The 13027-nt window shown below is 41.3% G+C and overlaps 1 protein-coding gene across 1 annotated transcript in view; it reads right to left on the bottom strand.

The window, feature by feature from the left end:
* The window catches only part of LOC105280161, a 386539-nt gene that overhangs the window by 47898 nt on the left and 325614 nt on the right, over positions 1–13027 (bottom strand). Inside the window, exon 6 of the mRNA XM_026967845.1 lies at positions 3996–4137. Coding sequence (XP_026823646.1) covers positions 3996–4137 — 142 coding nt within the window. The remainder of the gene's footprint in view (positions 1–3995; positions 4138–13027) is intronic.

Genomic DNA, 13027 nt, shown 5'->3' with positions numbered 1-13027 from the left:
TCAGTGTTTCATGGCGCGAACTTAATTCGATGAAGGGTAATTCGTCGAAAGCCAAGCGGAGTGACCAAGCAAGATTCATTAACGGGCTCCAGCCCGTCCGTCGGGGAAACGACGTCCTGCCATGGTGTGTACCTACATCCTCCCATGTAACACAGCCATGCAGACTTCCTGATCGCGCCGCAGAAAGGTCAGGTTGATGGATGACGGCCAATTTTTCCCTCCGAGAAGCTTGACGACTGGACGTAAGTGAAAATAAATAGTCCGCGACTCCGGACATATCGTCTCGGGAATCGAGCATGACACCGTTAAATTCCTCCTCGCGATAGAAATCGGTCGCGAGCTTAAGCAATTATTAAGTAGCCCGTATCCTTTTCATCTCTCTTGCGAACCCGTCGATGTCGATCAATCTGATCTCATCCATCTTACAATTTATCACTCGTTTTTCCCCTGTATCAGATTACATTCATTTATTCGGTGATGTCTTCTTTTTATCAGAAACTGCGTTCATTTATTTTCGTGATTTTTCCTATAATTAAAGGCTAATATCCTAGTGGTTTGTAAATTATAATAATAGTTTAGTATAATGGCGTACTAAATTACACGATGCAAATTTTACGGATGAGCCGTTATGGGCGACCAGAAGTAATTAATGGAATTCATGCCTGACTTTGTCGATCTTCCGGGCTACTAACAAACGTTAAATGGACAATCTATCAATCATTAACGACTCATTAAAGAGCGAAGCGTCGCAGTAGCGATGGTAAAATAAGGTAAAATAAAAGTTGATCTCCGACAACCGTCAAAAATTTAAGAATCACCTATCTCATAGGAAAATACTAGTGTCAAAAAATGATCAGTAAATATTCCTTTTATATATTACATCACTTTATATATCTTTTTTAATATTATACTGCGTCAGGGTAACGCGTCAACGTAACGTCAACGCAGAGTAAATTTTGCGTCAACGTGACGTCAACGCAGAATAAATTTTGCGAAAATTTCGGATCCAAACGAACCTGAGCTCACCATCGTCAGTGCGACTACCAAACATCCCGTTCATTCGGGAGTTAATATCAGTGACCAATTCGTCGTCAGTGTGAACTTGCGTTTTCCCGCAGAACAAACCGTCAGTAGAATCAACGTAAAGAAGCCAGAAGAAAGCGTAGCTCGATTCCCCCGTGCCTGAACAAATACCCTGGCTGATTTACATTTTAATGGATCTAAATTGAAATCTGGTGGAGGAGGGAAAGAAAGGGGCGGGAGGGAGGGAGGTGGCGGAAGGGGGGAGGGGGAGAGACGTTAAGATAAATTGCGCCGCTCGCGGTTATATAGCGTGTCCGTTTAAAGCCCTATTTATTTTTTATCACTTATTGCCGTCGCGAACGTTGCGTCGGTTTCTCTCGGCCGGTCGGACATGATGCCTCCTTCTTCCTTCCAGCTACCACTCGCGCCGCTGAGGATGCTGTAAATTACTAATTATTCTGAGACAGCTTCCAATTTTAACTGCAGTAGCTCGACGTTTCCGCCTTTTACTCGTTCGAGCGAGCACTTCAACGGGCACACTTTCCGCTCGCGTAATGTTTTTATTCCGCAATAACCTTGCAATTTGGCTTAGAATAAGTCGGGTCAGCAATTAAACCTACGTTCCATTCAGCTTGCGATTTTGATAATAAATCGGGCACTTTCGGTGTGATCAAATATACCGAGTCAGAACTAGTCACATTTCTTTCACGAAACTGTATCTTAATCCGTCATCCAAAGTGATTTATGATTTAATTTTTATTTATCATTACTAATACCTTGAGCTCTTTTTCAACTTAATATTTAATATTACTCTAAAAGCTTTCTCGAGCTAGACAACCTTACGACTATACCTCGATAAAACTTAAAAGCTCTTATAATATTATATATATATATTGATATATTTAATATTATTTAATATTATATATTGGGTTGGCCAAAAAGTAATTGCGTTTTTTTTAATATAAATAAAAGGCGAATTTTTCATGGGAAACAAAAACTTTATTAAACAATATATTGTCCATTTTGTTTGATTATCTTTTGCCATTTTTCAAGCAACTTCATGATTCCGCGCTCAAAAAAATTCTTATCTTTTTCAGCAAAAAACAATTCCAACAACGATTTGATATCCTCATCAGCAGCCAAGGTTTTACCATTCAAGGCGTTTTGCAAAGAACGAAACAAATGGTAATCTTGATGGTGCCAGGTCTGGCGAATATGGCGGATGTGGTGGTAACACATCCCATCCAAGCTGCAACAATTTTTCACGAGTGACCAAACTTGTACGTGGTCTAGCGTTATCATGGTGAAACACAACACCTTTGCGATTCACCAATTCTCGACGTTTCTGTTTGATGGCATCGTTTAATTTATCCAGTTGACGACAGTATACGTCTGAATTAATGGTTTGATTCCTTGCAAGCAGCTCAAAATACACAATACCTTTAAAGTCCCACCAGACTGACAGCATAATCTTTCTTTGGTGAATATCTGCTTTTCAAGTGCTTTCAGCAGGTTCATCACGCTTGCTCCACGATCTTTTTCGTTTGACGTTGTTGTAGACGATCCCTTTTTCGTCGCCTGTTATCATACGTTTCAAAAATCGATTATTTTCCTCACGTTTCAAAAGAGAATCGCAGATGTCAATACGCTTAGTGAGATGAATTTCTTTGAGCTCATGTGCTACCCAAATATCGAGCTTACTAATGGTATCCAAGTCGTTTTAAATGGTTTTCAACACTCGATTTCGATATGTTAAGATTCTCAGCAATCTCTCGTGTCGTTAAACGCCGATTGGAATCGATCAGTGCCTTTATTTTGTCATCATCAATTTCGATTGGCCTTCCTAAGCGTGGCGCATCTTTCACATTAAAATCTCCAGATCGAAATTTAGTAAACCAATTTTGACACTGCCGCAGTTTTAAAGCATCTTCGCCATATACATGACATAACTTTTTATGAGCTTGCACAGCGTTTTTCCCTTTTCAGAAGTAATAAAACAAAATATGACGAAAATGTTCTTTTTGATTTTCCATTTTGAAACCGACGGCAAACAAACAATTGTTAACGAAATCGTGTACTTTGTTTTTCTAAAACAAGCTTGAACTGTGAGTTGTTAACTTACATAATGAATTTGCGGTTTAGAATGAAGTTAGTTACATTTCAAGACATGTATGTCCATCTATTGGAAAAAAACGCAATTACTTTTTGGCCAACCCAATATATTATATAAAATGCAATATTGTATTTCTCTATATTTTACGTACACACGCGTAATACAAAATCACTATTTGTTATTGTTTAAAATAATTAGAGCGGATCTGTGTGTATACAATTATGCACGAGCATTTGATTCTAAATAACAGTTTATTCCCGTTATCGATAGAATTCATCAAATTGGCTCCGTCATAGAATGGGAGGATTAAGTAAATTATTACGCTCGAAATAGCGATCGGGCAAATTCGCGTTGCGTCACGAAATAATGCCGCGAAAGCTATTTAACGCTACATCGAGCTGTTCCGCGTTTAGTTGTATCTTCAATCACTGCGGATCAACGATAGCGGAGGGCAATCTCTGACCGGCGCGGCGCTACTGTTCGCACGGTAATCGATTCCTCGTTTTCTTGGCGATAATTTACGAGGGGCTCGAATATTCCCATAATAAAGTTATCGATCTTCGACCTTCGGAAACATCAAGTGTGTCGGCGGAACTTCCTCTTTCTCTCTTTCTTCCTCTCTTTCTTTCTTTCTTTCTTTCTCTCTCTCTCTCTCTCTCTCTCTCTCTCTCTCTCTCTCTCTCTATAGTGAAACAGCGCGAGTAATGGAAGGAAAGAAAGGTAGGTGGCTTAAATGAAGATGAAGATCACGAAAACTAGCCTTTTGAGCGATGCGCCTGATGCAATTTCGTGGATGTTACGTTTACTCCGATGAACGGAGGAATCGATCGTTAATCGCATTTGATCTTAGGATACTCACCAGAGAGGTGATAAGGTAACTATGATAGTCGCTCATCATCCCAATCTGCTGCGCCTGCTTCAACACGTCGTAGATCCTCTCGGTGGAGCAGTCCAGAACGATGTGCGACTCTGCGGAATTCTTGATCTGTTTCAGCAATGGCCTGTAACAGAATAAAAAAATCTCTCATAATGCAAAACTATTTAAGTAAACTCGACCTAAAGGATAAAGAAAAATGTGCAAATTAAAAGACGAAAATTAAAATATGTACAACGAAGAAATATTTTTGATCTGAGAAATGCTGATTAAACAAGAATTTAGATTAGACAAGACAAATAGTAGAGAGTGTGATAAAAATCATTAGCCAAAATTTATCGATACAATTATCAATGGGGCAAATAACAACACGCTTGGACTTTCTGCAGATTCGTTCGCGCATGGGAACTCTTCGGTTGCTCGCGATGCTCTTCGGGGACCAAGAGCGGCTCCGATTCCGGACATGCTTTCCGCCATGTACCACTGATAAAAATTTCATACTACCGCCGCGGCTGTTCCCCAGCCTCTCAGCCGTTCTCCAGGCTCTCTCTCTCTCTCTCGCTTCCCATCATTCAATATGCACGATAATGCGAATCTCCTTATGCAACCCGTGGAAGTCGGGCCGGTTCATCGCGGGAATTTTTCATGCTCTATGCATAATTTAGCAAAAGTGCCCTTTATGCGCGAGTTGCTCTCGTAGCCGTATCGTCCAGTGAATTTCTCCGGCGCGAGCTTCCTTCGACGATTGCATCTCTTCCCGCGTCTGCGATTTTATCGAACGATAAAGTCGAGAAGGAAGTGCGTTGATGGAAGAGGCAGTTATGGCAGTCTCGAGTAAACAAGAGAGTGTAGAGTGTCCTTTGGGATCGAATAGCTACGTTTGATCACACTTTGCTAGCCTTAAATCTCTGTTGCAACAGATATATCTATGTTTCTTGAAGAGTTACGGGATTATGTACAACATATCGTCCGTCTTCAGACAAACTTCCACCTCCACGTTCAGATCCTCATCCATGTCTTCGACCATATAAATAATGAGATATAATAAAAATAAAAAATGTAAAATAATACAAAATAAATATATCCTGAGAAAAAGAATAAAAATTAAAATATTGCATGATGCTCAAGCAAATCTTCCGCCCAAGAGCTTTTGCAGAATATTATATTATTATATAAGATTTATTACTTGCCCAATTAATTTTAACGTGCCGGTTTAGGAGTAATTTCTCGAAAGTACAGAAAACCATCTAACTAAACTAAAATCGTAAGTGGTATCAGTGGTAACAATGGTGCCGTAATCTAATTGCTATTGTGACCACGTTGTTTCCTCATAGCGGCACTTTGTTGGAGTAATAAGCGTTCAACAGCGTCACGTATTTCGCGCGATACACCCTGTCTTTGGACACCTTTACGATATTATAGAGGACAGAGCCATGAGGCGTCTCGGAATACTGCAACGTCATTTTGCCGTCTCGACGTCGGTTACTCGCATTTTGTCACCTTTTAGCTTCCTAAGGGCTTACCGTGTTTTCATCGAGTTGGTCGGCAACTCTGGCTCTTATCCGAGACTGCCCTGAGGGCCGTAACTGGTTAAAGCCACTCGAGAAATTCTCTGTGACTTTTTCGACATGAAGCCCGAATGCTAGTTCATTACGGCGCAGCACTCTTGTTCAAACATTTACGCGCATTTCGGAACATTCCATTGTATTATTCGACAATTTCCAAAGTAGACTTAATATCAAAGATAAAAATAATTCGCGTTCCACTTCTGTAACACTATAGTCAGAAAATTGTTTTGCGTAGAGAAACAATATTGTGAGAGATATTGACATGTACGTGCACAGATTTAAAAGCTGAATACAAGAATAAATCTATTGATTTTATCTTGTCTGTCGTGAATTAATGATGAGAATAAAGTTTCTTTTCTTAAAAAAAGAAATATCCAGATTAGTTTAAGGATTAAGATTAAGATTAAGGAAATGTGTGTTTTTATTATTTATCATCATTGATCGCACGCATCAGCGATTAATATGCTCTGCGAATTAACTGCGAATATTGTTATTTGTTTTTGATGTTATCACTACTACGAAATTGTAATAATTGTTCCTAAATTAGTTATTATATATCGCATTTATACCGATTCTAAGCTACATGCATTTTCGATTATGTTGACAACTATGGATATTGCTGCAATCATGTTGTGTTACCAGATAAACCCGTGGCAGACATTTATCCAATATCAACGGTTAATATGCATTATATGCACACTGAATAATTCGTTGGCCGATTTAGCAAAGCTCGGATGTTTTCAATACGATATAAAATTCATGACCCAAATTCGTTTTACAATAAAAATGCTGATTACATGTTGCGCCAATTACACAAAACTCGATGTTGCACTACCTATAAAATATGTAATATACTTGTTTTTTGAAAGTCCAGGTAAAAAGCACTCTAAATTTTGAAGTATAGACTTTATATAAAAATGTGAACGTAAAACGCTGTTATAAAACGTGATAACGCATTCCAATAATCGGCTTTTAAAAGTGCAGAGAAATCAAAGAATCTACTTAATCACAGGTTTTATTAAGTTTTATTAAGTAAACAACCGATTACAAAGCGTTATTTGCTAGAAACGACGGTATACATCAGCGAGACAGCGCGATGACAGTGACTTCTCGCATGACACACGCTTTCTTACGTCCTTATTAAAAATTAAAAAGTAACTCGGGCCACGTAACCGATATGTTCGCGTGATATCAGGTAAACGCGCCGTGTAAGCTTCGCCAACGATAAGGAATCGATGCATTGGCCAGCGAAGAGAAACGATTCACCCTTGCGCACTCACCCGAGTATCTCTCCCTCTCGACGTAATACCCGCTTTTGCGAGGTGCACTCTCGAAAGAATCAAACAGTCCAACGTAAGACGAGCAAACGTCTTCCGCTTGCCCTTTTTTTCCTTTTCCCGCAAGCAGGCCACTCCTTGCGGTACTTTAGTCGACCGTCGTCGTCGCCGGTCCAGATAGCTTTCGAGAGATAGCTCGTGCGATAGTCAACCCCCTGGCAAGAGGCTGCGAGAGAAGTCGTGAGTCACCGTGTCGCATCGCGAAACGCGCCGCGATGAGAGAGCGTAGTCTCTTGGAATTTGTAATCCTGTGCATGCGGCAAGAGAGACTTCCGAATCAGCGCCACAAATCTCACGGATTTCTCCGTATTGCGGCATGAGAGACAAAAATATAAGAATATACGTACGAAGCTCGCAATTGTCGCCCAGCTTTTGTACCTCTTTGCTTCGAGTCTTGCGCGAGATTGCGACGAATGAAACACGGTTTTTCACGCAAACATCGCAAACCGCGAACATTTCAGTGCACAGGTGTTACTGTGTATATTAAAAAAAAAATCAATTTTTTTATCGTGACTAAATTTAGAGTCCTAAGAAAATCCTAATATAAGATTCCTATCCGCGTTGATAACGGAGATACGTCGTTACATATAAATGATATCTGCTAAGCAAATAAATAAGAATTAATGGATAAATATTCTAGTTGGGATATGGTCAATGAGCGAGCGCATCAGCGGCAACGGAAACGATTATTCATCAGGTGCGCGCGATCGCGAGATGCGGGCGTGCTCGATTTATAACGATGGCCACGGCGAAGGACGATGCATTGATGAAAAATGCGCTCGGCAATACGATACGTTCGATAATCAATATCCTCGACGGTTACGCGTCGCTCCGATATTTGCTTTTCATCAAGGAAATGCAAAATGCCGAAGACATGTCAATTTCGTGGTCGTACCAAATGAATGGCGCAATTCTCCTCGATGGCGCAAGGAACTACCGGGAATGCGCGCACGATTTCTCTTCGTAACGAAATATATTGTGCCTCTAGCTCAACTCGTGGCAACGTTTAAGCATTCGGTGCTCGTTTTGTAAAAATTACGCCGTGCTAGGAAGAACAATTTTCGCGAGCATGCGAGCGTGTCGGGGAGAGATACGGAATTTAAATATCGACTCTGATCAAATCAAATTCAACTCACGTCCCTGTTTAGATTTTAATTTAGAGTTTAATAATGATTGGTTATGCCGATCATGCAGGGTCATGATAATAACTAATATTTCGTTATTAATATTGCTTGACAGATGCAGCTTATGGTATTATTGGTTATTTAGATATGAATATGTAAGCGCATCTGATATCGCGTTGCGTTAGTTTCATTTCAGCCGGCAGTTTGATTCAATCGGTGGCTCGTATCGATATATTGAAATCGGATAATCAACAAAGCACAGTCGCCGTGAGTCCATTAAACGCTTTATTTCAGCACGCACGGCAAAAGAGATACTTGCGGTCTATTTGACAGTTTAACGGGTTTCTAATTACTTAGTGCTTTTATCGTCTTGAAAGCGACTCGCAGGAATAATAAAAATCGCACGATGCATTAACGGTATTGCTACGTGCTTCATGGCCAACTTTTCTGTTATCAATTCAAGCCGTTCCGAATTTCGGTTACGTGATTCACTATTGATTCTACCGAACTGCGTGAAATCCTTTTGAAATAAGTGAGAGAGCAGCGGTTTTGTAATTAGAAGCAGCGTAAGAGGAAAGCAAACGCAATCATTCAATTATTATTTGGATGAAGAAGTAAATTTGATTCTACAAATATTTGCATGGGAAATAAAGGAGTAGAGTTCCTTTTTTGTGTAGCTGCAGTTGAAATATTTTTGTTAGAACTAGATTACATGAATACACTCTACGAAAGTCCACTGTAGAGAGTCCACTGTTGCATATTCCAGAGTCTTTGCGTTTATTTTGCGGAAATATTGGCAGAAAAAACCAAATTGATTTCCCTATAAAGACGCGCTCTCGACAACAATAATGCTTGAATAATTTCGCTTTTTGTTTCCTCAAATGGGGAACCGCGACTCCGCGAACTTTATGTACCTACGTTTAACAGGATCATGTTCCGCTGTTAATTGTCTGTTCTCTCGTTACGCCGTCGACGGGATCTTGCTTCGCCTGTCGACGGGATTTCCTCAATGAGAATCCAACTTGGCGGCTCGATTCTGAGCAAAACGGAAGGAAGAGTCGGGACAGAGGCGGAGGAAGATAAGCGAGCTCTTCGTCGTTACGTACTCTTAGCCCGCCCCAAGGGAGAATCACTGCGTCGGTTACAGCAAAGCTGCGTTACGTCGTGTCCTTTCTTTCGACGAGCCTCGGGAGGCTCCTTTGGCGCTGAGTCGGATGAATTTCTTTATAGGACTGGTCCACAAAAAGGGACGATACTCCGCGCAATACTTTGTCACAATGTCAGTCCATTCCGCGAGCCCGGCCTTCTACCCTCGCTCCACCTTCGTGGAAAAACGTGCGGAAATTCCGCTCTCTTTGTTATATTACGTCCGTTGTTTCAACCAACTATTCCCGAATGTCCAGTCTTGAGAGTGTTCCTCAAGCCGGGAGTCACGTAATCGTGCCGTACCTCCGTGTGTGCGAAGCTAATTAAATGCTTTTTCAAGTGGGCTTTTTCCGCGGTTTCATTTATCTCCAAGATGTGTCCGCAGTAGGAAAACGGTACGTGTTCTCTCATACATGTGCCATGTTCAAATTTCTAGGAATCCCCTTAAGTTTTTATTATGTAGTCCTGCATGAATTTCGCGTCGGTGAGAGCGGCACGACTTATGTAATGGAGCAACATCGGTTTGCCAAAGTGCCCCCGCGTTTTTCACTTGAGACGAGTTATAAACAAGATGCGCCGCGCCACTACGAGATATGTCGTCATCGTAAATCGGCGGAGATCCTCCTGGGCTGCTCTCGGGTGCAACGCGGAGCTAAAGTCGCGAAGTTCGCGCGTAAACGCGAGCAGCAGGAGTGGTGTCCTTAACTCCACGCTTGGAATTAAGACGATAAGAGCGCCGGCAGAGGAGCAATAAAGGAGACGCGCGGGCTTATTTCCGGGTCTGCTTGCCGGGGTTACCGCAGGAATACCGTACAGATGCGCGGCGGAACAAATTTGCTCGCGTCGCCTATAATTTTAAGGGCGTTGCGCCCGACTCGCGAAAGCAAGATAAATATCTGCTTCCTCAGCGCGGCGGAGAAAGACAGACAGAAGGGTAGCGCAGGGCTTTTTATTCGTTCCAATCCTAAAGTTTTACCCGTGACGTGAATTTCAAGTTTGCGAGTCGACGAGACCGGGCGACGCTGCTTAACAGGCGGCTCCAGAGGAGTAGTAGAGTCGTCTGCTTGATCATTGGGCACGGGAGATATATCGGGACGACCCCGTCTCTCGCAAGTTCTCGCGGTTGAATAAGACATCTCGCTCTTCTCTTTGCGGCTTATCTGGCAGGTGTGTGAGACTGTACCCTCAAAGTAACTATAATGGAAAAATGTAACACGCATGCAGCCAGCATAAGCGCGAGACGAATAAGTGTGTGGTGACATTTGAAAAATGCGAGGATATATCCTTCCCGTATCTACATTGACAAACTACTTTGCAAAGCAGGACTTGAATCGAAATGTGACATAATGGAGTGATTTTTCTTTCGAAATCTCAAGAGTAGGATTGACTTTGTATATACTATTACAGATTACATGTTATATCTATTTATATTTACATTTCGTTGAGTTTTATGGTGTTTTAAAATTCAATTGGACAAATTTAACATTAAAAATTCCAATAAAAATTTTTTCATCGTCAATTTATACCATTGATACTTAAGAAGGAAGAAACGATGATGCTGGTTTGTACGAAAAGTTTAATTAACGTTCCGAAAGGTTTAATTAAACTGTAATTAGATTTAATTAAACCTTTGGCAAAATAGCCATAGCGTGATATTTTGGCAGGAGGATTCCTACGATATGCGGTATTTTTTAATTAAAACTGAGAGAACATCGCGTTTATTAGTCCCCCATGGCAAGCAGACCTCAATTAGGTGTAAAAAATTTATGGCATGAGAGATCATATGCACAGATCGGAGGCCAGTGCATCAGCGGTACACGTTACGGCGGCCTTATCAGTCGTAGTTTTTTATTCAGGAACGTTACACGGGCTCGGACGTCAGTCCGTGACGTTTCCAAAAACGGCAGTGGTATGTACGAAATATGAGCCTCGCTCGCCACGTTTCAGTCGGCAGGATGGATCGTCCTGCCGACTTTCAACTCCCTTTCGCCTCCCTTTAGCTGTCGGACGCGTTACGGGTGCATATCGCGTTTCCTGGAGAAAAGGAGGAAGAGAGTCGGTCGGTCGGTCGTGCGCGAGCGGAAGCGCAAACATACCGGCGTCGTGCAAAAGTGCAAAGCTTTGAGGAACGGACTTTGCGGAAACGCTCCATAAAACGGGGAGAATAATTTCAGTTCGCAGCCGCGCATGGGTTCTCACGTCAAAGCGTGCGAAAAGTCAAAGCACGCGCGCGAAGTGACGACGATGATGACGACAGCGGCTTTATTCCTCTCGCGCGCTCTTAATTCATGCTGTCACGAGGACGTGGCAGTCGCAAATTCCTCATTGTTCCTTTATCCCGGACGTTAATGAGTTAATTACGGTTTGGTCGCACCGTCGCGTCGGCAGCCCCGGTTAACTAACTTACTCGGCCACTTCCCGTCTGTCTGTTTTTGGATCGCAACCTTCGCCGCGATATAAGTAGAAACAGAAAATTGGGTCGGCGATGCGGTTGACCTCATTTGGCACGGGCACAGAAATTGCAACACCGGAGTTGCAATTAATGCGCCAATTTGCTCGCGCGTGTAATTTAGTGGAGGTCACGCATTGGCACGCGCATGTAGCAGTAATATTAAATGTTTATTATGAAAGTTAATATATATAATATTAAATGATTATTATAAAAATTAATACATAGAAGAATTAAACTTTTTTGTTACACACGAAGTGTTACTTAAACGTTAGACAAACTTTATATTCTGTTATAATCGCTATAATTCTATTATCGCAATTTTTAATCTTTTATTATTTTTTATATTTGACAACTTTTCTGTTTTTTCTGTCAAAAGCAAGATAAGATTGCTATATTAATATATTATTTTCGGGCACATCCATACCTCTCTTTACGCAGGTTTAAAATAGGAAGCTAAAGTATGCAACTGTGCTGTGCTCTATTTTACGAATATAAGATTCGTTACAAACAGGAGATTAAAAATATATATATTAAACAACGGCTTTCGAAATCCTCTGGCAAAGTCAGAAACCGTTCAACTACACGTGCTCGTACCACAGTAAATTTTTTAATTCTTTGCGAACGAGTGAACGCAAACGTGCGCTTTGTTACCTTAACATTAATTACTTAGCGGTTCCCCGTGAATGTTTTTCCGGCTTCGTTTCTCGATACTGTACGTACGGATGATCGTACTCTTTTTGTGCCGGGCAACTCGGCAAGCCGGAATGTAGAAATAATCGATACTTCGGCGGCTGCTGGACGAGTCAGAGCCGAAGATAAACTGGAGAAGGATCACTCGGACCGGAGGGAAAACTACGTTCGAGAATAAAGAAAGTAATTTATTCCGCTTGTCTACGTCGTCAGGAAGACGCGCGTTTACTACGTCGCCGGCCGGATGCTTATCTTTGGCCAAGTTTCGACCATAGTTGCGGTCCAGGGAAAAAGCTCTCTTCGATAAAGTTGCTCATTCGTACGTACGTCTGTATGTACTTTCCGTTCGTTTCCCGTAATCTCTCTCTTACCCGCTCTGTATTCTCGTGCGGTGCAGCTATTTTTACCATTATTACGGTACATTCATCTACCGCGTTATTAGTCACGTTTACATATGTTGCTGTTAGTGAATACTAACGAGCATTCCAAACAGAAATGGTTGCTTAATTTCGCTTTAATTAACTATCCTCCATTCGCGTCGTGGCATCTTTTTATTATACAACAGCAGTTGTAAAATCTTTAATTGAATAAAATCCTTGGTATATTTTTAAGAATCCTTTTTTATCTTTTTACATGATAAACATTTAACTGGTATCCTGACAAATTTATTTATAACAATTTCTCTCTCTCTCTCTCTTAA

The sequence above is a fragment of the Ooceraea biroi genome, chromosome 2 (genome assembly GCF_003672135.1).
Source record: "Ooceraea biroi isolate clonal line C1 chromosome 2, Obir_v5.4, whole genome shotgun sequence".
Taxonomy (NCBI): domain Eukaryota; kingdom Metazoa; phylum Arthropoda; class Insecta; order Hymenoptera; family Formicidae; genus Ooceraea; species Ooceraea biroi.
The sequence above is the reverse complement of the archived record's forward strand: the minus strand, read 5'-3'. Positions and strand labels throughout refer to the sequence as shown.